At 36.7% G+C, this 23,186-nt stretch overlaps 1 protein-coding gene across 12 annotated transcripts in view; it reads left to right on the top strand.

The window, feature by feature from the left end:
* COL19A1 (collagen type XIX alpha 1 chain) overlaps nt 1-23,186 on the top strand; it is a 213,943-nt gene that overhangs the window by 86,010 nt on the left and 104,747 nt on the right. For 10 of the 12 annotated variants that reach the window (XM_031552581.1, XM_019613183.1, XM_031552582.1 and 7 more), the window contains 2 exons: nt 1,903-1,956; nt 5,791-5,835. In XM_031552581.1, the coding sequence (XP_031408441.1) occupies nt 1,903-1,956; nt 5,791-5,835 (99 nt within the window). The remainder of the gene's footprint in view (nt 1-1,902; nt 1,957-5,790; nt 5,836-23,186) is intronic. The other 2 variants (XM_019613190.1, XM_019613187.1) reach the window with 1 other exon arrangement.

The raw sequence follows: 23,186 nt of genomic DNA, 5'->3' as shown, positions 1-23,186 counted from the left end.
TTTTTATAGGAAAAAATAGCAAAATGTGGAAGTCAAGGTATAAAAATTCTCATAAAAATAGCATGCATTCTGGGATAGTTGCTAAGCAGATAGCTATTAGGGAGCTTATTGTATCTTGAAAACTTTCAATTAGAAACAGTATCCTTGGTTTTATAGGGAGTTGAAATGCAGGTGAAAACTTCAGAATCAATAAATCATAAATACATTGAGAACCCTGATTATATGTACACTAAATGTTTCCAAAGCAGTTAAAGCAGTTACAACATCAAACATTTCAGATTTAATGAAAATCAGTCTTGATGCTATGGGAGATTATTTGTGCATTGTTGTGTTGAAGGAGTCACAATTTGTAGCACGCTGATTAAAAAGTGCAAGACGAAACATCTATGCCTTGTGTTCATAGAAAAAAAGCAAAGAAAAAAGCTGTGAATATGCAATTTTTCATCTATTTTATAGTGATTCCATGTAATAATGAAGATGAAATATTATCTGATAACTGTTAGGCTGCAAGGAATGCTTTTGAAATCATGTATTCATATTGTGAATTTGGAGAAAATGAAGGAATAAGGATTACTTGTGAATATTAATTAGAATTTTTCCCCATCATGACAGCACTTATTTTTACAGAAGGGAAATGTAAGAAAGACGTTAGACATTGTGCCATGGATGGAATTATAAAAATGTCATTTTTAACAATCTATTTTAAGCTGTATTTTAATTGTTACATGTCATGGGTGCTTTGTACTTATTTGCTTCGTTACTTGCATCATTTTGATGAGTAATTGCTCTTTTATTGACTCTTTGTGTTGTTCAGAGAGACTGGAGCTTTTCCTTTGTCTCTGTTCTTGTTTGTGTCTGTGAGGCATTTATCTTCCACTTGGCTTGGAATCAAAATAGTGAACTTTCAGAACTTTTTGTTGCTGAGCTCTGGCTTGGCTAAAAGACTATTTGGGTGGTATATAAGTTATTCAGGGAAACTTCTGTCAAGAAATTAAGGCCCATGAATGGAATGCAGGTAGCGTTTGATTTTAGATTCCTTTAATAAGTCTTCTAAGCTCCCACTTGAATTCACAGGAGTATGGATGAATTTATATTTATTGAGACACAAATGTACTTCACTGTGGCATATTTTCATGGTTCTGTAAATGGAGATTAGTTCTTAGCTTTCAGTGGTGTAGCCTGGTTCTCACGAGCTCTATAACTGTCTAACAAGCTTTGCTAAGAAGGAATGGAGAAGGAAATGGTTGAACCAATTTCAATTCTAATTCTAAATGCGATATTACTAGTTTTTTTAGTGTACTTGTTACTTGTTTCTGTTTGGGTTTTCTTTTTCTGCTTGTTTACTTTGGGTTTTTTTTCTGCTAAAGTAGTTGTAATTCAGATGCTGAAGATGGCATTGAGCAGGGACAGTTGCCTTTTAAAAACATTTATGATCAATTTGTTTCTATCTATGCTCAGTTGCTGCAACACTACTCCTAAGCATCCAGTTTCTGGAATGGAATTTAAAAATCCTAATCAAATTCTAAGTTTTCATGAGAAGTACATGAGGAAAGTTATTTGAGGAGGAAGAGTTTTACAACTGTAGCAGCTGTATAGGGGAATTGCTGTGCTTTTCCAAAACATGAAGTAGGAGAGGTAGTAATTTAACAACATAACCTTTTCATTGTCAAAACATTCACCTGTGATTGTTAACTGTCTGATATTTTGGAAACTAAATGTATTATAACCAAAAACAAGACAACAGATATAAATGATTCTAGAAATCAATTAAATGCTCCTGAAAAAAGGAATGAGTAGCAGTGCATTACCAAACATTCTGGTGATTTGTTATTTCCTCTCTAGATTTAGCTTAGTCATGACCTAGATCTGAAAAAAATGATGGTTATGTACATTTTATTTCAGGGGGACACTGGCTTAGTGGGTGCTCCTGGCATACCTGGTCTTACTGGTTCCAAGGTAAAAAAAAAAAAAGAAAAAAAAATTGTTTACATATTTCACTTTCAGCATCGTTTTTGCCAGCTCTCCAGTATTTACCTACATTGTATTTGAACGTTTTGAACTTGCATAGTACAACAAAGGAACTTCACTATCAGCTCACAAGAGAAAGGACATGATGTGCCTGCCAGTGTTACTTTGCATTAAGAGCAGTTGCCTCTGTCTCAGTACTGTGCAGGATCTTTGCAGCCACCAGATATACAAATTCAAGAATCTGATATTTGAACCTTATGATCTCAGCAAAATGAAATGAGGGAAGTGCTGCTTCTTACACTCTTCAATTTTATCTTTTACTCTTCCTCAGCGGTGGAATACTGTAGAACTGCAAAAAGATGCTTGTGCACTGCAGACATTACTGATAATATTTGTTAAAGTTGCCTGACATTCATCATGATCTGATTTTCTTTTCTCTAAGTAGGAGCTATGTTTAAGCATAAGTGTTTGGAATGAAATCCCAATGTCATGGTTTTCTATCTGGCTAATTCCTATTAGAAAATCATATGTAAAATGGTTTTGCTGCTTCCAAAAATTAAGGGACTAATGAAAAAAAAAAACCCTAATTATATTAGAATTTCAAGTGTTGATAAGCATGACCATCATGCAAAGGGATGATTCACGTATTTTAGGGCAGATATTTCCTGCAATATGGCAATAAGAAAAGGAACATATTCTCTGCAGATGAGGTAGCTAGCATTAAGTTTCACAACAGACTTACTATTATCAACTTATGTATTCAAAGCCAGGATCTTATTGACTTGCAATGTATTTAAATAGTGATAAAAAATTGTATTATGAGTCCTGTATTGAGTATGAAGAGGAAAACAGTGATTGTCCATTAAAAACATTGTGTGAAGTATTTAGCTTACCACATAAGAATTCGGCCACAAAAAGGAGAATTCAAGTCAGTCTTAAAGGTGTTATTCTGCAACATCAGTATTTTGTTTTGAAGCATCTTACCCTTGGCTAATACAGACTAATATTTTAATGCTCTCTCTCTGTTTTCTGTTGCTACATTTCTTATTTTTTTTCTAATTGAATGTGGAAATGAAAGTGAATATAAGCAAATAATCTGCTATTGTGAATAAAGTAAACCGTGCATTTGACTACACAAGGAAAACATTATGCTTAATATTGGTGATCTGAAATGTTGTGCTTTGGACCTCTTCCACGCTCACTACTTGAGAGTTGTGGAAAAACTGTAGGGGGTTCAGCAGGGACTGTGGAAAACATGGCCTGTGAGGTGAGCGTCACAACATTAAGTTTGTTTAGTCTGTCAAAGGGATGCATTAGGACTGCCCTGCAATTTTAAGGAGCCACGAGAGCTGATTGATTATCAAGAGCAGCATTGTAAAAGCTGAAGATCGGTCTGCTGTGGTATGCCAGAAAATGTGCATGTGTGGAACTGGAAGCAGAGTTGAGCTACCCAGTATGAATATGGAAACATTGAAAGAAACAAATAGAAAAAATGAGACATAATCTTTAGTAGGATCTGTTGATAGAGATGGTTTCAAACTAAAAGAGGGGAGATTTAGATTGGATATAAGAATGAAGTTTTTTATGGCAAGGGTCATGAAGCACTTGAGCAGGTTGTCTGGAGCGGTGGTGGATGCCCTGTCTTTGGAGACACTCAAGGTCAGGCTGGACCACGCTCTAGCTGTAGATGTCCCTGTTCACTGCAGGGGAGTTGGAATAGATGACCTTTACAAGTTCCTTCCAACTCAAACAATTCTACAATTCTATGAAAAGAAGTCCTGCTGTTTGACAATGTAGTGAAAAAGGCCAACTGTGTGTGGGTTGCTTTAGCAAGACTGTGGCCAGCAGGTCGTGGGAGATCATTATTTTGCACTTTTGTGACTGCATCTGTGTCCAGCTTGAGGCTACTGGGAGAAGGAGAGAGCAGCTAACTGACGTGACCCCAGTGGGGGCTCACAAGGATGGCCAGGAGCCTACAGACCACGGTGTATGAAGAGAGGCTGAGGAAGCTGGGTCTGTTCAGCTGTAAGATGACATAATTTGGAAGGTGGGTGGGAGTAGGCTTTTACTGCTCTTTGCAAGTAATGAGAGTGCAAGTATCCAGAGCTAAACAGGTGGACTGTGAAAGGACAAGGCAATGGATACAAGCTCCAACCAAACAAATTTTGACTCTATCTAAGGCTGATTTTTATATAATGGATTGTGAATTGAGTAAAGACAGAATTTGTGATCTTACGAATGCGAAAGCTAAATGAAGGAAATTCTCTGTTTCTGTTTGTTGAAAGTAAGTAGAAATTAGCTATGTTTAGAGGAATGGGAAGCAGAGTAGAATTTGCATACATTCAGAAATTTATTTCAGCAATTAACCACACATTTTTAGGTAAGAGCATCTGGAAGGTTACTTTACGAGATCACATTTTGCATGCTTTGTCTTGGTCATGCTTCTGAAACTGACCTCGAAAGTGATGAATGCCTCAGTAACTCCAGCTGGGGGGGAAAAAAAAAAGTAGGGAAGAGCTACTGCAGGCACCTCCTGAAAGTCCAGAGCTGTTTGATAATCCATAAATCTGCATGTCTCCTAAGTTTCAAATTTAATTCCCAGATGTGTACTACACAATACTGTATCAATTAAACAATTTGGCAAATTGTTGCTAGAAAGTTTGCAAGTTGTAGCCTGATGTTTTAGTTGACCTCATTTAAACCTCAGACTTCTATATATGGAAATGAAAATCTCTGAAGGGTGAAAGAATGTTTAGACATTACTCAATTTAATTTTTTAAAGTAATTTAGAAAAAAGCCATATGCTTTACTTCAGAAATTATCCAGTTTCCTCATTTTCAGACCTGTAGAACTCATGTACATTGTACTGAGCTAGTGACACTAGCAAAGATGTGCAAAGTGTCCTTTGCCAGGTGATATAAGGAAGAAACAGTATAGGTGTGGAGTTTGTTTTGTGGTGGTGTTGGGGTTTGGTTGCTTTTTTTTTGCTTTGTTTTGGTTGTTGTTTAAATTATGTAGGTTTTGTACTACAAGTATATAATTTTAATCGTATTTCTGTTGTATCTCTTAAAAAAACAGACAAAAATATGTTAATAAAGATCTGAAAAAATTGGATACTATTCTTGTAATGCATTCCAGGCCTCAAACCATTTGACAGAGACATTAGCATAGTAAGATTGCTGTATTAGCACCTTTTTCTGAGGTAAAAGTTATCAAATTGGAGCATTGCAATAGGTCTTTCTATTGTAAGATCATTTAATAAAGAATTCAGTCTGCTGCAATAAGCTGAATTTGAGTTAACATTGCAAATTGCACTCCTATTATTCTATAATGTTTCAATTAATTGGAAATTACCAAGTGGAAGGGATGGGTTTTCTTTCAGTAAGTTGTATTTGGATCTTTTACTCTATTGGGGTAGGTTCTTGAGACCTTCACGGTTGACTAGGCATATTTAAAAATTAACATGAAGGAATTTATAGGGATAATAATACATTATTAATACAATAATAATACATTACAATAATAATACATTATTAAAGCTGATTCTGCAGAATACCAAGACTGTAACGAATGGGTTTAGAATCAAAAGTTTAGAATTCTTAAAGCTAGGAATATCCATTAGGTTGAATGAAAGAATGATTGGTTATTAAAAAGCCATGGCAACTTTTATAGAGGTTTCATACATTTTTGAATGCAAGACTATCATTACCCATATAGTTTCTTGTGTTTTGTTATAAAAGGTCAATGTAACAAAAATAATTTTAAGAAATGCAATAATTTGAAGAATGTTTGAGATATTACTTGTATTGTTTTGTGTTCCAGGGTGAAAATGGCCTTCCTGGTAGTAAAGGTGAAGAAGGTGAAAAGGTAAGTTATTCTGTCCATGTTTCTTATTTTTCTGTTTTAATGTTCTGGTATATGACAAACTAAGTGGAGCCTCAACCGGAAGGGATTCTTTGACTCTTTCACAAATAAAACTCTTTTTTCTGTGTCAGTGATTTCTGAAAGGCTTAATAATAAGCAGTTATTTAATATTAATTACTGTCATCAGCACATTCTTTGGAACCATGTTTTTTACGAAAATATTTAATAATGAAGTCTTACAGAACCATAACCACTGGACTCCAGTGATGTCTACTGCTACTAAATTTCTATGGTAACTAGTAAATGTTTATTTATACTGTATGGAATGCATGATGAGATGATGTAGGTATTTATAGTACTTGGTTGTTGCCTTTATAAATTACAAATGAACTTTATAAAGAATGTAATGAAATATGTTGAATGTAACTACCAAATGTTTTCCATTCTTTTCCTCCTAATAACATAAATTCATTACCATTGAAAATTTTTCAATTTCTTATAGCATGATAACTGACAGCTTAAAAAAGTTAGTTTTCATTGATATGCTTCTGCATACCGATACAGTAGTTAACATGATTTTAGTCTACTGAACATATCTGACTTCAACCAGAATGACATGATTGCTTGGCCTCACGGGATGCAGGTACATGTACCTCTTCCTTAGTCTGCCAGTTCTGCCCCCTTCACTGATGGATTGACATGTTCTTTTAAGGACCTTATTTTCCTAGCTGGCGTAAAAATTCCAAGTGCAAATTCTAAGAGAAACCATTCTCTGTTTTTCAGCAGTGTGTATCAGAAATGGAGCCTGAAACTGTTTGTTGTAATTACAGATGCTCTGCTTTGGTCAGAAATAGTTGAAAAAATATTAGTGTTAAACTGTGAATTAGACTGGCCCTTTGGAAGGCTGCCTTAGCTGACAGAATGCTGTCTGGGTTGCTCTAGATGGCTCAAGCCAATATTCCTGCATGACTTCAGATGCATAACAAATCATCAAATGCAAGTCTGTGTTGAGGGACAAGTGGAAGGGTCTGGTCTAACTTAGCTTGTGTAATAGGAATTGAGCTAAGAATAAGAGTTTGTAGTTGAGCTTCATCTCCTTAACCAAATTTTACTTGGTTACTGATTTATTAGTAGTATTTTGGCTGATTTGCTTTAGGCAGTGTGATTTAAGAATGCATTTTCTCTCGGTGCCTCAGTTCACTGTCTGAAGAAGATGCAGAAAATCACTTCCACTCAATGTATGTTCTATGTTCAGATGTTTATATGCTCCTCAAGATGAGGGATGAAAGATGCTGAGATTCTGGCAATATTCAGAGTAAAGAAAACGGCGAGTGGGTGGCAGCATTTGAATTTAAGAAAACGCAATGTATTCCTGCTTTGTACATGGGTATATATACACTTCCCCTCCTCCCCCCCGCTCCCCACTATACTTCTTTAGAAGTGTCAGCCAGCTTTCCATTGTTGATATTTTAAAGAAAATGTGTTATTGTGGTTTAATTTAGCAGATTTAAAGTTACAGAAGTTTTTTTTAGGAGGAAGCATTCTAGTAACCAGGAAGGAAGAAATATCAGATGTAAAAGTCAGCATCCATAGCAACTAACGTTTATCACGTGAAAATTCAGTCTAAAAAAAGCACTTGTTAAGGTTGAGTGTTTCTAGCTTCATAGACAGATCTTATTTCCTCCATGGCATCATTATTCATCAGTTCTGTAGGGCTTGTTGATTTTTTTTTTTTACTCATAATTGCTCTGCAGCTGTGCCGTGCTTTCCTTGAGCTATATGAATAAATTGTGTTTGGACACAGGCACATGGATCCGGCTGTTGCTGTCACTCTTTCTGCTTGATTTCCCTAACACTAAGGCAGAGATAAAATGACCAAATGACTGACAGCAACATTTTTCATATGTGGAAGCTGAGTCAGCACATTTTAGACTTTTGTCCTCTTCTTCAAATTCAGAATCTAATTAAAAGATTCCATTTAAATGTATTTCCAGTTTAATAATATATTCAGCTGTTCTTCGGAGAAGAATCTTTGTTTGCCAAAAATAATCTGGGACAGTCTCATCAGAAGCTTCATATCCTCATATGTGAGGAGGGAGTGTCTTTTAAGGTTACACAAAGTAGCTCTCGGTTTGGGCTGTAATTTATTCACTTTGGCCATAGTTCAAATAATTTTGCATATTCCAGTTGTTAAATTCTGATATAAAAAAATGTATCAGTGCTCTTGTGTTGTGACACACTGTCCAGAATAAAATGTCTGTGCTACTTTGTGAGTAAAAAGTTCCAGTAAAAAGACTGTAAAATTTGATTTTTACTAATGAAAAAAGCTCAGCCAGATCTTGCACATCAAAGAACAGGACAGTGTTTGTGTATTGTTTTGCACTGTGCCTTGAGTGGATTACAGTTGCTTGAACGTTAGGTGTTTGCCATTTCTAACTCACCACAGGTAGGGGTGGTGCAGAACTAGTGGGAGAAAACTTTGAAGAGAGGCAGCTGCCATCAGCAATTGAGAAACCTAAAGTCGCACTGAACACTTCTTGTAGGAAGTTGGTTAAGGGAGATTCCTTCAATTGAGCCCATTCACCACATCAAACCAGTCGACTTTGGTCTTGATTGTATTCTCTTTTGTCTGAGGAAGCTTTGGGGATGTCATAGGCAACTGAGGCGAAAGTGGTTGGTTGTATGTAAATCAAAGATACTGTAGGTATCTTTAATTCAATATGCTAAGGGAGATTTCTTCAGGCTATTTAAAGGTTTCTTTGCTACACGTGGGTCTCCTTCAGGAATCTAGAATTCTTGGTCTGCCTTCATTTTGTTTGGCAGTTTTTTGTTCTTGCTTTTTTTTTCCCTTTCAGATTGAACCAGTACTGGCATGTACAGATGTTAATGCTGCATGCTTTCCTGCCACAGGAAATAATACACTCTCAGTGTAAATTTGTTTTAATCCTCCTTTATATTCTATTTTCTTTGTGTTAGGCAGTCAATGTCATAGTCTCACAAGATAGTGTTACAACTGGCAACAAAAGCATTGGTCTACTCTTCTATAGCATGACTGAAATCATATACACTGAGAGCAGTTTTAATTGATTTGCTGACAGGAAGGAAGATTATACTGAGTGGATCTGTCCTTCTTCCAATAATATTCAGAACTGTAATTGTACGGTATGGACTATTAGTGGCTGGAAAACAACCTTAAAACCTAGAATGTTTTTGACACATCGAAGATATAGCCTAGCAGATTAGAATCTAAGAAAAAGGTCTAAGTGCAAAGTCTATTTGTAGGGGAGAATATATATGGTTTGAGGGGAAAAAAAGTAGCGTCCACTTGCAAACTAAAATCTGTGGATTATTTGAATACAAAACTGGTGAATCATAGAATCCTTATAGTTGGAAGGGACCTTTAAAGGTCATCTAGTCCAACTCCCCTGCAATGAGCAGGGACACCACAGCTAGGTCAGGTTGCCCAGGGCCTGATCCAGCCTTACTGTGAAAGTCTCCAAGGACCGGGGCATCCACCACATCTCTGGACAACCTGTTCCAGTGCCTCACCACCCTCACTGTAAAAGACTTTTTCCTTACATCCAACCTGAATCTACCCTTTTTAAGCTTGAAAACATTTCCCTTTGTTCTGTCACCACAGACCCTGCTAAGGAGTCTGTCCCTTTCCTTCCTGTAGCTCCCATTTAGATACTGATCGGGTCACCCCAGAGCCTTCTCTTCTCCAGGCTGAACAGCCCCAGCTCTCTCAGCTTGTCCGTGTAGGAGAGATGTTCCATCCCTTGGATCATTTTTGTGGCCTTTCTCTAGATTTCCTCCACCAGGTCCATGTCTCTCCTGTACTGAGGAGTCCACATCAGGATGCAGTACTCCAGGTGAAGCCTCAGCAGCACAGAGCAGAGGGGCAGGATCACCTCCCTTGGCCTGCTGTCCACGCTTCTTGTGGTGCAGCCCAGGATACTGATGGCTTTCTTGGCTGTGAGGGAGTGAAGTCAGGCAGTTGCGAATGAAAGAAACTAAGATGTTTGAAAGTATTGTCTGCAATACTAGTGAAGTAGTTCTGTGCTACATATTATTGGTAAGGCTTCAGTGTAAAGGTTGTTGAAAGGAGATCACCAAGAATAGCTGGTCTTTATAACACATAGTGCTGGAGGAAGATTAGTTAGCATAGAGTCAGCTGAAGAGAAACGTGTAAACTGTCTTCAAATACATAAAACTGCTGTAAAGAGGAAGGGAATGGCATATTTCCTATTCCTGACACGGGTAACATGCAGAGTAACAGGCTGGAGGTGCAGCAAGGAAGATACTAGGTAGCCAGTAGGAAAGAATTCTTACTTTTAACACTGATTTCTTACAGATGTCATTTCCTCTTATATTGTTTTGCACTTTTAACCTTAGTTCTAGAAAAAGGAATGATAAATAGAAAGACTTATTTATTACAGGAGATCAGATTGTCTCATAAGACTTTTTTATTTTCTGCTAATAGTATCAAAACTATTCAGTATATTATTTACACTGATTTCTAATTAGATCAGCACCGAGAGCAGTTAGGTGGTTTGTTTTTTCAATATATATTCTTGCTTGGTTTTAATGCTTTTCCATGATAGGACAGTAAATCTCTGGAACAGGTTACCCACAGTCGTTGTGCAGCCTCTGACCCTGGAGCTTGCAGGGGCCTCGTCTAACTTCACAGCTGACTCTGCTCTGAACAAGAATATAGACCAGGTGCCTCCTGCGGTCACTTCAGCCTCAGTTATCTGGTGATTTTATGTGAATGCCCAGGAACATGATGTTTTTCTGAATTTGGACGTGTATTCACAATATAAATCTATGTGGGGAAAAAAAAAAGAAGTGTTAGAAAGTGATAATTTTAAAAAATATTGCGGGGGGTGGATTGTGAATATATATTTAATTCAGACAGTGGATTAGGAAAAAAAGCTGTCAAATGACTCAGTGATTTTTATGCACATGCTTTGCAATTTTAGGTGAGAACTGGACTTGTTCACTAGAATAAGTTATAGGCAGAAATTTTGAAGATTCACTTTTAGTACTTGTTTGGAGTGTCATATCTTGGGGAGATCAGTGCTCTTGCTCAAATAACTGATCGCCTGTCAGCTGGTGCTCCCTTCCTCATAGAAGCTGGATTGTCTCTTTGAGTAGTGAGTGGTTGCTTGGATGATGGGAATGTATGCACTCTCTGAGATGCTTTAGTTTTGTTTGCTGGAACCGTATGAAACAGTTCATATTTAAATAAAAATTGTTGTAAAGTAAATTGATCTACATAAAATCTAAAAGTCTCTTCAAAAATTTAAGCACAAAAAGATAAAAGGATAATCTTCATAGAATCACAGAATTGTTCGGGTTGGAAAAGACCTTAAAGATTATCAAGTGCAACCACAACCTAACCATACTACCCTAACAACTCTCAGCTAAATCATGTCCCTGAGCAAGGGACATGGTTAAACTTACAAGTTTATTAGTACAATAATTACCATGCTTCTGTATGCTCGCGTTGTCATAGCTCATTCATGCAAGCTGTGCAAATACATTTTTACTTACAAGGTAAATCTTCAAGCAGTACTGCATATAAAAAATGTTAAAAAGGAAATGGAATACAGGCTTATGAAAAGTATTACATGCAGAGAATATCTATATAATACAAGAATCTGAGCCATATGGAATAGCAGTAAAGTTCCTTGTGTTCCCACATCAACTAACTCACAATCCTCTTAAGTTTGACAAAAAGCACAGAAAACCCAGATTCACAGTTTTTAAAGCCAGGAGAAACGTATGTTTAAAGCTATGTCACAAAATTTGATGCATCACTTAATGATTCTCTGCTTACTCTAAGTGGAGAAAAACTGAAGTCCAATAAATTAAAACAGTTTTAGCTGAAACATGAAAAAGAATTACTACAATCTCAGTACCTAATTATAAATATTTTGTTTTACCAAGGTAGCACTTGTGTCTCCGACAGTCACTTTCTATACTGCAATTGCCAAATTCTTAATTTACTGAGGCAAGATGTTTAAGTGCTTCAGTTCACCTTAATTACTAATTTAAACCCCAAATGGACCCATAAGGTCTGAGAACTTGAAAACCACACAAGTCAAAATATTACTGTTCATATGGTAATAAATAGTGAGACCAGTGGACTTGTCCTTGGTGCCATTATCTCAATATCCTATTACCATTATGGGCATCAGTAGCACATAGTAGGAAATAGGGTTGGATTTTTATTTACTATTATTATTGTTATTATTTATTTTGGTAGCTGATGTATGTGTATCACGTGGGAATTGGAGATGGTCCTGAGCCTGTTAATTAGTCAGATAAATAATCTCTAAAATACCTTTTTTTTTCCTCCTTTGTTAAGTCTGTAATTTATCCTTTTTAATCCCCTGGTTCTTGCTTCTTTTGGTCACTCTAGCTAGTACTCTTCAGTTCCTCATTTTTTCATCTTCTTGTCTTCCTTCTTGGTTAGAATAAATATTCACTACAGCATACTTCATAGGTACTGTTATTTCTGTAATTGAACTAGAACCCTGAAACTCCAGTGTTAAGGAACACTTGGAACCTGAATACCACATAAATTTTGTGATAATATGGAATCCTGTGTATAACAGATCCGTTTTATTAGGAAAAGTGTTGGCTGAAAAGGCAGCACATTTTATACGTTAACTATAGCCAAGCAAGTATAACAGGATTCTTGCTAAGAGACAATACTGATTAAACAGAGCTAGGAAACCTGAATTCCTCTTTCACTCAGCTTCTTCAGAATACTGGTATACATTCCTTATTTCTGTTTTAACTCAGAGAAGCAGTTACTGTATACTGTTCACTTGTGAACACTTTAGTAAATTGATTATTTTACTGCAACTCTTTGATATTTTTCAATAAGTAGAAAATGTACATGTATTTGACTAAGGAAACCTTTGGGAGTATAGCCATAATGAGAGTTATATATGTTATTTCTGAAGTTTCATCCTTCAGTCTTTACTTTTCGTATGCTTTGATTCTGCTTTTGCCTTTGTATATGTGCAAGAAGAGAGAGATAATCTGGGGCTTGTCCAATCTAAGTGTAGAAAAAATTGTCATCTGCTTCATTTTATTCTAAACGCAGGATGTTCTTTGTATATATTTACTATTTTGTGAAGCTCAATTTGAATTATTCCAGGAAATAGGACTTCCTCTATTTCCTTTAAAAGAAAATTCCTAACAGACCTTAGTGTCAGGAGATTTCCTGAAGGTTAACATTTTCTACTTCATTCTATCACACCTAATAAAATACTCCTTGCATTCATTCAGAAAATACACGGCTATACACTTCCAGTATGTCTCCATGTGTAGTATAGTCTTTCTTTTTTCTCCCCAGTCTTCAGTAAACATTTTTTTAAATAAACATAAGTAAATACGGAAGGAGTCAGCCTTCTGCAATGCTAGTTGATGTTAGTAAACATTTATTTTTACTTGCTGATATTTTCATGTTGGTACCATAAATTTCAGTGATGAAACCAGTCCACGTGAGACAGCTAAGGTACTGAAGAAGCTTGCAGCCTACTTGAAAAATAGAAGTTATTGGTCATGGGACAGAAGGCAACAATGGACCTGGAAAGTTTATAATTAAAAATAGTAAAATAAAAAATGACAATAATAATAACAAATAAAATGACAATTTTGATAAAAATTGACAATAAAAAATGACAATTAAGAGGAACAGTTATTAACTCTCCTGCATATACTTACAATGCTGCTATTTATCAGCTGTAGTAGATTCTACTTCAAATAGTTCAGTATTCCTATATATACTACTTAATATAGAATATACTAAATTCAATAAGCTGCAAATCTGGATATAAATGTGGCTGCTGCATATAGAAATCTGTTATTCGGTATGATTTTTTGGAGGAATGGAAATGCATTTTGCATTACAATCTGATTCCAGTTCCCTCATTTTATTTGGATGGTGATGCAGTCTGTCCCAATTTGCTGAAAATATGGCTCCTTGCCTTTGATATCCATAAAACCTGTTACTTTGTTTGAATTTATTTATTTATTTATAACTATGTTGATTTAAGTCCTTTAAGTTATATTTATTGCAATCAAGGCTGAACACTTTACCAGTTGTATATAAACATAACCTGAGTTTTTTCATACTCATCTCTTAATGCTGTGGAGGGAAGTATTAGAATTCTCTCCCTCTGATCTTGTAACTATCTAGCTTACAATTCACATCTTTTAAACTTTGGGGGGAGAATATTTTTCTTTTTTTGGGTTATACTTATTGTTTTGCTATGAGATCTTGAATGGCACTTCAGAATATTTTTTCATTAAGTCAAATGAAGTTAGATGTTTTCTGCAGGACAATCATCTCAATTAATGGGCATGAAAGTGTTTTTATTTGACATACTCATTTTTATCACAAAGCATATTATATACAATCACAGAGAAGCCTGTACACAGATATTTTAGGGGAAGAAGAGAAGCATATTTTTAATTCTACGAGTTCCTACCTGTATTAAAAGCAGTCCTACTGACTTTCATCCTACTAAACTCAGTGTTACCAGAGCTTGTCCTGTAGTTCTGGGGCATTTGGCTTGCTTGTTTAACACTCTTTCTCTTTGAAACAGGCTACATCAGTACTGCTTGTTGGGAATAGTCCATAGATTATCATAACTCTTTAACTGTGCCTGGGAATTGTACAGGGAAGTGTTAATTAGCCTGATTGAAATGTCTGCAAGAGACATTCACAGCTGGGGTCTATCAGTTTATTGGTACAGATGACCAAGTTCCAGGTCCCAAGCTATATCACTGTTTAATTTACTTACAAATACCCATTTGGTCAGATTAAAGACTCATCTAGTTCAGCATCCTGCTGCTAATGGTAGCCAGAAGGGGTGCCTAGGGAAAAGCATGAGGACAAAATAAAGTGAGTGCAGTGCTTCTCCCAGTACGTTCTTCCAGCCTCCAATTATTTCTGACTGCAATCTCAGCCAGATGTGGTTCCAGTGAATTTAGTAGCCTTCAGTGGGCTTATCTTCCATTAGCGTATGCAGTTTCCCCTCAAATTCATGTAAACTTTAAGCATCTGCAATATCCTGTGGTGAGGAATTATGCTGTTTATCTTTGTGTTTGAAGAATCACTTCCTTTTGCTTATTTGGAATCTGCATCCTGTTAATTTAATTCAGTGTCCCCTGCTTCTTCTGTTGGAAGATTCCTTTTCTCCTTTTCTTTATCAATCAGAAATCAATAAGCATCTAGTATGCATCCCTGAACTGTCCCTTCCCAATTAAATAACAATTTACTTAGTATTGCCTGCTTTGACAACTGATCCATGTTTGATCTTCCTAATAGTTGCATCTGGATGGTTTCTAGTAGTGTTGCAAGGTTTTGAGACGTTTAACTTATTTTTAGTACACCAGTTCATATGAAATTTTGATTTTAGATAACTCTCATAGGTAACTGAGATCATTATGTATACGTTTAGGAAGTCGCGTATCTGTACAGAAGCTAATAATCTTCAGCCTTCCGTTATTTCTTCTTCTCAACTTTTTCTGTTTTACTGTTCTGGTATGCTGCAGTAAAAGAGAGCTGTTGGTCTCAATTGTATTTACTCTTGATAGAAGAGTAGAAGAGAGACTTGAGAACACATTCATTTGTTCATTATAAGTTAAAAGATTTTTACCTCCTGAAACACAACCAAGCTCTGAGCTCAAATATATTTTTCCATATGTAAAAGTCTGTGATATGCAAGTAGAATTGTAGTGGAAATGAAAACATCTTTTTATCAGTCATAGTCATGATCTCATAATTTGTAAAATTAAAATATTTATCTTGAAAAAGATTCATAGTGTCTTTGAAACACGTAGTGCTCTGCAGAAACAGCCAGGCTGCTCTGAACAAGTAGCTGGGGTGTCAGAAGCACTGTAGATTCTGTAATGTTGAGAGGTAAAGTTTAATAAATAGCAAAAGCAGAGTGCCAGGCAACTTGTATGTACTGTTTCTGTTAACACTTCTGTGTTACTTCTGTGCTGCCCGATTGTCTCTATGAAGATGTCTATGAATGGAAGTCTGGATAACATTACAGCTATTGATGCTCAGAAACATGCAATAGTTTGAAAATTACTAAGACTGTAAACCTTTTCAACATCATTTTTGATAAATGGCAATTAATATAGAAGTAGCGTAACAATCTTATCTATAAGAAATGTTACACATTTGGCATCTAGGAATGTTTTCTGGAGGTGCCAAGAAATGTCCACCCGTAGTGGTAGAGAGCACAGCATCATCTTCTGTCTGCACAGATATGTTAAGGTCCTAGTTTCCATTTAATAACTCAATATTACCAGTGAGTTGAATGTTAAAGTCAGGGCACTTTTTTATGGAAGAGAGGGTAGGGGTGGGCATGGGCTTTGAGGGGAATACTTAGGGAAAACAATGAGAATGGAGGGTATATATAAGTACATTTCTGAGAAAGATGGAGGAAGTTGAGAATAATTTAGGAGGAATAACTCAGGAGTTACATCAGTATTGAAATGGGACTGCTTTAATGGAGGAACAGCTACCTCTTCCATTTGAGTGCCCCTGCCTTCCAGAAGGTACAAGCCTGTATTTGGGCTGTAAGAAGTAAATCTTACTCCATTTTGGAGTCAAAAGTAGAGTATAGAATTTATGGTTTCACTGCTTTTTATTAACTTGGCTAGTAAACTGTGTTCTGTAATGAGTGGAATATGACTCATGCTCAGCCTGTGCCTTTGGTTCACCAGAAACAGGAGACATTCTCTACTGCAGCTAGTTAGCCTTTTAGTTTAAGTGATAAAGCTTATTATGGTGAATTAAAATGTCTTCTTTTCTGATTCCATAGATCTCTTCAGTGACAGAATGATTTTTGCTTAGTATTTATTGAGTATTTATTAACAATTTCAATTTAAAAAAATAATACTGAGTTGAAATATAAGAAATGCCAGAGTATATAGATAGAGTTTTTTTGCGAGTAAGATGTGGCCTGAGTTGGATTCAAGAGAGAACTAGAAAGGGCCCATAAATATGGGTGTTCCCCCAAGGCAGTCTGAGAGAAATATGTTTGACTGTTGTTCGACATCCAGACATTTTGTTCAAACTTCTTTTCATATCTCTGCTTCTGCATTTGTTTAGTCTACTTCCTTTTTTTTAATGCCATATTGGCTCTTGGTTACCTGAGCCTTCTCCCTTCCATTTTTTCTGGCTCATAACTTAGATTTCATGTTGTAAAAACACCCACAGACACACAAATTTATTCATTTGTTTTCCTCATTTCTCTTTTCTAAAAGCTGTGTACACTTCACTAATACCTTTGCATATTTGGAGAAAAGGATTTTTTTTTTAAACTGGAAGTGCTTTCAAACTGGAGGCGGTTCTTGGGAATTTCTGAGTAAGGATGGGCTATGCGAATGAGCTGGCAGAGCTCCACAGGAGAAGGCTATCAGTGTTCTGCAGCTACCCCTATCAGCAAGACTATTGAAGAGTACTTACAGGTATCTAATGAGAAGAGGCACTAGAATAGTCTAATAAAGCACAGTATCGATGCAATATTAGAAAACATGATGTCTATAAACATTATTTGACACTGTCCTGCATGACATCCTGATAGCCAAATTGGAGAAAAATGTGTTTGATGGATGGATCTCTTGCTGGATAAGGAAATGGCTGAATGGTCACACTCAGAGAGTTGTGATCGATGGCTTAATTTCCAAGTGGATCAGGGATCAGTGTTGGGACTGGTGCTATTTAACATCTTTGCAGGCAGCACAGGCAGTGGGATGGAGTGTATTCTCAGCAGGTTTGCATACAAAACCAAGCTGAGTGGTGCAGCTGACACATGAGGGGAGTAGGGATGCTATTCAGAGGGACCTGGACGGACTTGAGAGATCAGCCCATGCCAACCTCATGAAGTTCAACAAGTCCAAGTACAGGGTCCTGCATCTGGGTTGGAGCAATCCCAAGCACAGGTACAGACTGGGCGGAGAATGGCTTAAGAGCAGTCTTGAGGAGGATTTGACAGTGTCAGTTGATGAAGGATTCAGCATGAGCTGGCAATGTGCACTTGCAGCCCAGAAGGCCAACCATATCCTCGGTTGCGTCAAGAGAAGTGTGACATGCAGGTTGAGGGGGACAATTCTGCTCCTCTGTTCTGCTCTCATGAGACCCTAGCTGGAGTACTATATCAAGTTCTGCAGCTTCCAGTACAAGAAGGACATGGAACTGTTGGAGCAGGTGCTAGAGCACCTCCCCTATGAGGACAGGCTGAGGGAGCTGGGGATCTTCAGCCTGGGGAAGAGAAGGCACCAAGGAGACCTTATGATGGCCTTTCAGTGCCTGAAGGGAGCCTACGGGAAAGCTGGGGAGGGACTTCTTATAAGGGTAGGTAGCAACAGGATAAGGAGAAATGGTTTTAAACTGGAAGAGGGCAGATTTAGACTATCTATTAGGAAGAAATTCTTTACTGTGAGAGTGACAAGACAATGCAACATGTTGCCCAGCTAGGTTGTGGGTGCCCCCTCTCTAGAAGCATTCAAGGCCAGTCTGGATGTGGCTTTGAGCAACCTGGTCTAGTGGGAGGTGTTCCTGCCTATAGCAGGGGGTTGGATCTAGGTGATCTTAGAGATCCCTTCCAACCCGAATCATTTTATGATGAATCACACATATGCATGTGTAGCCTTGTAATTATTAAGTTTAGCTTCATTTGAAACAGCTTTCTAAACAATTCTCTGATGTGATATTTCTACAATAGACATGAATGTTAAAAGAAAATTTGCAGATGAAATACTTGTAGTTAAATCAATGAACTCTGTAGATTTATATCAAGCCTGTAGTTTTGAATGAATATCTTATTAGACCATTCTTTACAGTTAGGATACAAATCAGACTTCAAGAAGAGAGAGTGGTGAAAGGAAAAAAGAGAAAATGATTGATCACATTGGTCACTGTTGAAGAGGACTGTTGTTCGTGAATATAACAAAAATAAAATTTCATGCAAGTAGGGAAATCTTTTCACAACCTGCAAGGACAGATATGTCTGTGACTGTTGAAAAGTCAGCAACGTGCATGTTCAGTAATCTCCAAAGTACTTATTTCTTCTCCCTTTACCAGTAGTTCATGTTTGTTGTGGTAATAGTGTCAATGAGAAGAACAGACTTCTTCCTTCATCTCCTTTCCAGCTGCTTTTTCCTACCTTCAGTGTCCCTGTACAGTGCTATTACAACACTGTGTGACACCTAGGAAAGCAAATAAATCAAGGAACTCTTGACTGGAAAACAGCTTCTGTGTACTGGTTTGTATCTCATCAGATTCTGTGTCTTCAGACTGATTTCTAGCTTTTCTTCAGCAACAATTCCTTCAGAAGGACAAATGTATTTGAATGACCAGGAGATACTAGAGTACTATGGATGTTTTTAAGGGCTGAAGAAGAACAACATGATTAAGTTAAGCTAAACTGAAAGATCCATTGCAGCCTAAGGAGCCGCAATTGATAATGGCTGTTGGGTTGAGGAAAACAGACTAAAGTGACCCTGAAGTAGATTTGGAATAGTTCCTCCAAAATATGTATGGTGTGAAAATCTAGTTCTCTGCGTCATTTGCTCCATAAATCATTTTCTGTCATGCAGTGCTGTTTGCTAATAGTGCTGTTTGGATATAGTGAGGATGTTATCAGACATTTGTCCAAAAGCAGAAAAATGGGAAATAATGCTGAAGTATGCAAATGTGTCTTATGTAGTTAACTCCATCCACAGCTTTGTGCCTCTATTTTGTACACTGCAGTCATTGACTGTGTTTTATTTAAGAAACTGAAGAAGCTAGCTTAGAAGAGTAGTTAATTTACCACAAAAGTTCAGAGAGTCTGTGGCAGTAAATGGTGACTCAGCTGTCTCAGATGTCTCTGGGGGCGAGGGAAGGAATGATGTTGATCTTCCTGATATGACGTGGCCAGTATACACATGCAGAAACAGTTTGACATGCGTCCATGTATGAGTACCTATAGAATGCCATTGTTAACCTAAACTTGCTTCTGTTGTCAATAGCTGTCTGGCAGATGCAGATCAAATTTCCCAGGATGCTCTTTCTAAATGTGCCTGTTCCCCTGCAATGGGCTACAAAGCTTCCTGTGGCACATTTGGTCTAGACAGTTCATTGTAACTTAGCTAGAATAGAAAGATGACAGTTGTTTTCACGCACAATATCCTATGGGATAGTTTTATTCAAGTGTTGCCAGGGATGTGATAGCTGTGGATTTTGATCCTCCCAACAAGGGAGTAAAGTTCTTACATGAAAGCTGTAATTACTATGTGTTTTTCCAAAGACAACCATTTTTCTAGCTGTGTTTTGAATTACCCTTAATAATGTATGAGCAAGGTATGTGTATTCTGAGTACATATCAAGCCTCCTTCTCAGATATGTATCTATCAGAAGACTGAAAATATCACGCAAACTTTATTGAAACTTCAAGGAGCTCCTGGTCTAAAGTTTGTATTACTGTGATCATAATAAACTTAATGTAGCCTGAGAAAATGGAGTTAAATGTTACTGCTGTCTCTATGGGTCTGATGAATACAACTCAGAAATAATCTTAGCTACAGAAAATGACATTATTTTGGTTGTCATGTGGTAGAAATAGAAATGTAGCCTTTCCAGAACAGACATAGCAGTCCATCAACTTGTGCAAACACTTGACATTACAGTAACCAGCTGCACAACATCTCTCAGAATCTAAATAACAATAGCAGTAGCCTGCCAAAATCATGAAAGTATGGGTGTCTAAAAAATACTATGTTCTGTGAGAGCAATACTATTTGTCAGCTGCTAACAAGAACAGATTGGCTTTAGGTTCCTTAGGAGACAGTCCCTGAAAAGAAGCTGGTTTATTCCTCCTACGGAAAAATCTTCATTCAACACTAACACTAAAGCTGTATAAACAGAAACCTCCCCACTGAAAGGCAGACAGAGCTTTAAACAACTGCAGCTGAAAGTCAAAGCCATTTGTAGTATTTACTTAAGGAAGGAAAAAATAGAGTGCTAATTAAATCAGACAGCTTTTTCTTTTCAGTTTTTATTCTACTGATAGACACACAAGATAATAAAATTTAAAAGAATAGTGTATTTGGCATCTTGGAGCCAAATTCAACCATTAGTTCTGCTTTAGAGTACTAAAATATTAGAATTTTGTAAAAGTGCAAATACTTGTGAAAGTCTAGGAGAAGTATTATGATCCCATTCTGCTAGGGACAGTACAGAGATATATTTAAGACATAGAACTTAAGATAGAAGATGGGTTCCTACAGAGCAAACTTGATTGAAAAAAAAAGTAAAAATATAAAATATAATGTTTCACCTTGCCTGATTTTTGTGAATAAAACTTTAACCTTGGGATAAAAATTTTTCACTCCATTCTGAGAATATATGATCAAACAATAATACTAAAAAGGATATAGTTTGCAGTGTTCTTTTTCTGTTTTGTTTTGTTTTTTTCTCATTGACATTGAAAGGCTTATAGAAAAGAAAAAAAAAAAGTGCAATGGTGATGGAAGGATGAGCAATGATAGCATACAGAACAAGGTTTTCAAATCACAATTTCAAAATTCAATATTGTGAAAAGCAAAGGTAGCATGAGCATCTTGAGCCTGACCAGAGATAGTCTAGGGCGTTTGTTGTTGAAATCAAAGTGACATTGATTGTGTTAGATTGTGATGAGTCTTGTATAAATTGTAGCAAGTAGGATTTATCTGGAATCTCAGTAGTTTTTCTTCGTGCGCTGGCTGATATCACCCAAAAGGCTGAAGTTGTGGTTTTGTCTCTTTCACTCTGATAAGTCTTTTAGATGAAAAGACCTACTATGCCATGCACATAGATTACTTGTTCTGCTCATTACAATATTATTTAGTACCTTTCAGTGTTCATTAATAATCTCAACTAATAGCTGTGGCCCTCATCAAGAAACCTGAGAAGTCCTTTTGATTTCGGTAAGATAATGTCACACTGTCAGTAAGGACTGAGATTAGATTTAGAGATCTGTGAGAAATGAATTAAGAGATCAAAAGATTCCTTAGCAGTGTTTTCAGTAAGGTGTTGCTGGTGCAACATGCTGTAGTATTTTCAAGGTGTGAATACATAGAATTGGAGTTCTCTGAAGGCCTAGTTCTCAAGTATGTCACAGTTCTATAGGTCACCCAAATGGGGATTTCAGTAAGGTCAGCTGAGGCCAGTTTATTGCCACTTGGTATGCCATGGATCTGTTAAACTATTTTAGAAATTGGTGTTTGTCAATGTTGTAATTTGAGAGTTTAGCTTTCGCAAAGAATGTAACATTGTGATGAAAATACGTGACTTGACTGAAAGTGAATGTGTTCCTTCAGTCTAAAGAGGCTGCTCATTCTTACTTTTTGTTTACTTCTATCTGTCCTCTCATGTTTCCTCAGTGTCCTTTGGTTTGATTTTTATTTTGCTGTTCTTCATCTCTGAATTATTTAGGCACTGTGCACGTAGGTATTGGCATGGTGTATGAAGTCACTTTATTACCATGTATATTGCTGTCATTCAAATCAGTTGCCTATCTTTCAGTACCCTCATAAAAATAAAAAATAGCGAGAATGTATTTTTTAAATGAAAGCATTTGAACTCCTTAAGACATGCTTCCTGCAAACATTACTTAGCGAGTATGTTATTCCAAGAGTGAGTTCTATTTGAACGCATTGCTTTGTCATATTTTCCAAGATACCAGCATCAAGGAGCAGTCTAAAGGAAATGTTAGGCTGGAAGTGTGTACAGTGTTGTACCTGCTTCACTCCTACACGCAAATACAGTAGATATCATCAAGGATATCTAGAGCATTACTATGAAAAATCTGCAATGAAGGCGGTTCTGTTATCCTCCTAAATAAGTTGCTACCATAATTTATTTTTTTTTTTTACTTTTAAACTTTAGGTTTTCAATCCTTAAACCTTAAACTTTCTGAATACAAATGAAAACTTTTACTGGAATTACTGTGAAAAACTTCTTGTGTCATGTACAGCACTCTTTTCCATATTTCATAGTCATTAGCTCGTCCTCTGTTCACTCTTTTCTCATGTGGTTGTTTTTTTCATACTTTCTATCATGGAGAAGGAGAAGACTTTTTTCATACTTTCTATCATGGAGAAGAGCAGGTATCTGAAAGCTGGCAGCGTTCAGTGCAAAATATTATGCCCTGAACTGGACACTGTCCTTCACTATTCTCATCAGTGACAAGTAAACTAGAGTAATTGTATGGATTTTTTTCAATTTGCTTTTGGCTCATCCCAAAGTGGAACTTGGCCTTTTAAAAATAGCTTTGTGTTACAGACTCCCA

This window comes from Meleagris gallopavo, chromosome 2, assembly GCF_000146605.3.
Source record: "Meleagris gallopavo isolate NT-WF06-2002-E0010 breed Aviagen turkey brand Nicholas breeding stock chromosome 2, Turkey_5.1, whole genome shotgun sequence".
NCBI classification, from domain to species: domain Eukaryota; kingdom Metazoa; phylum Chordata; class Aves; order Galliformes; family Phasianidae; genus Meleagris; species Meleagris gallopavo.
The sequence above is the reverse complement of the archived record's forward strand: the minus strand, read 5'-3'. Positions and strand labels throughout refer to the sequence as shown.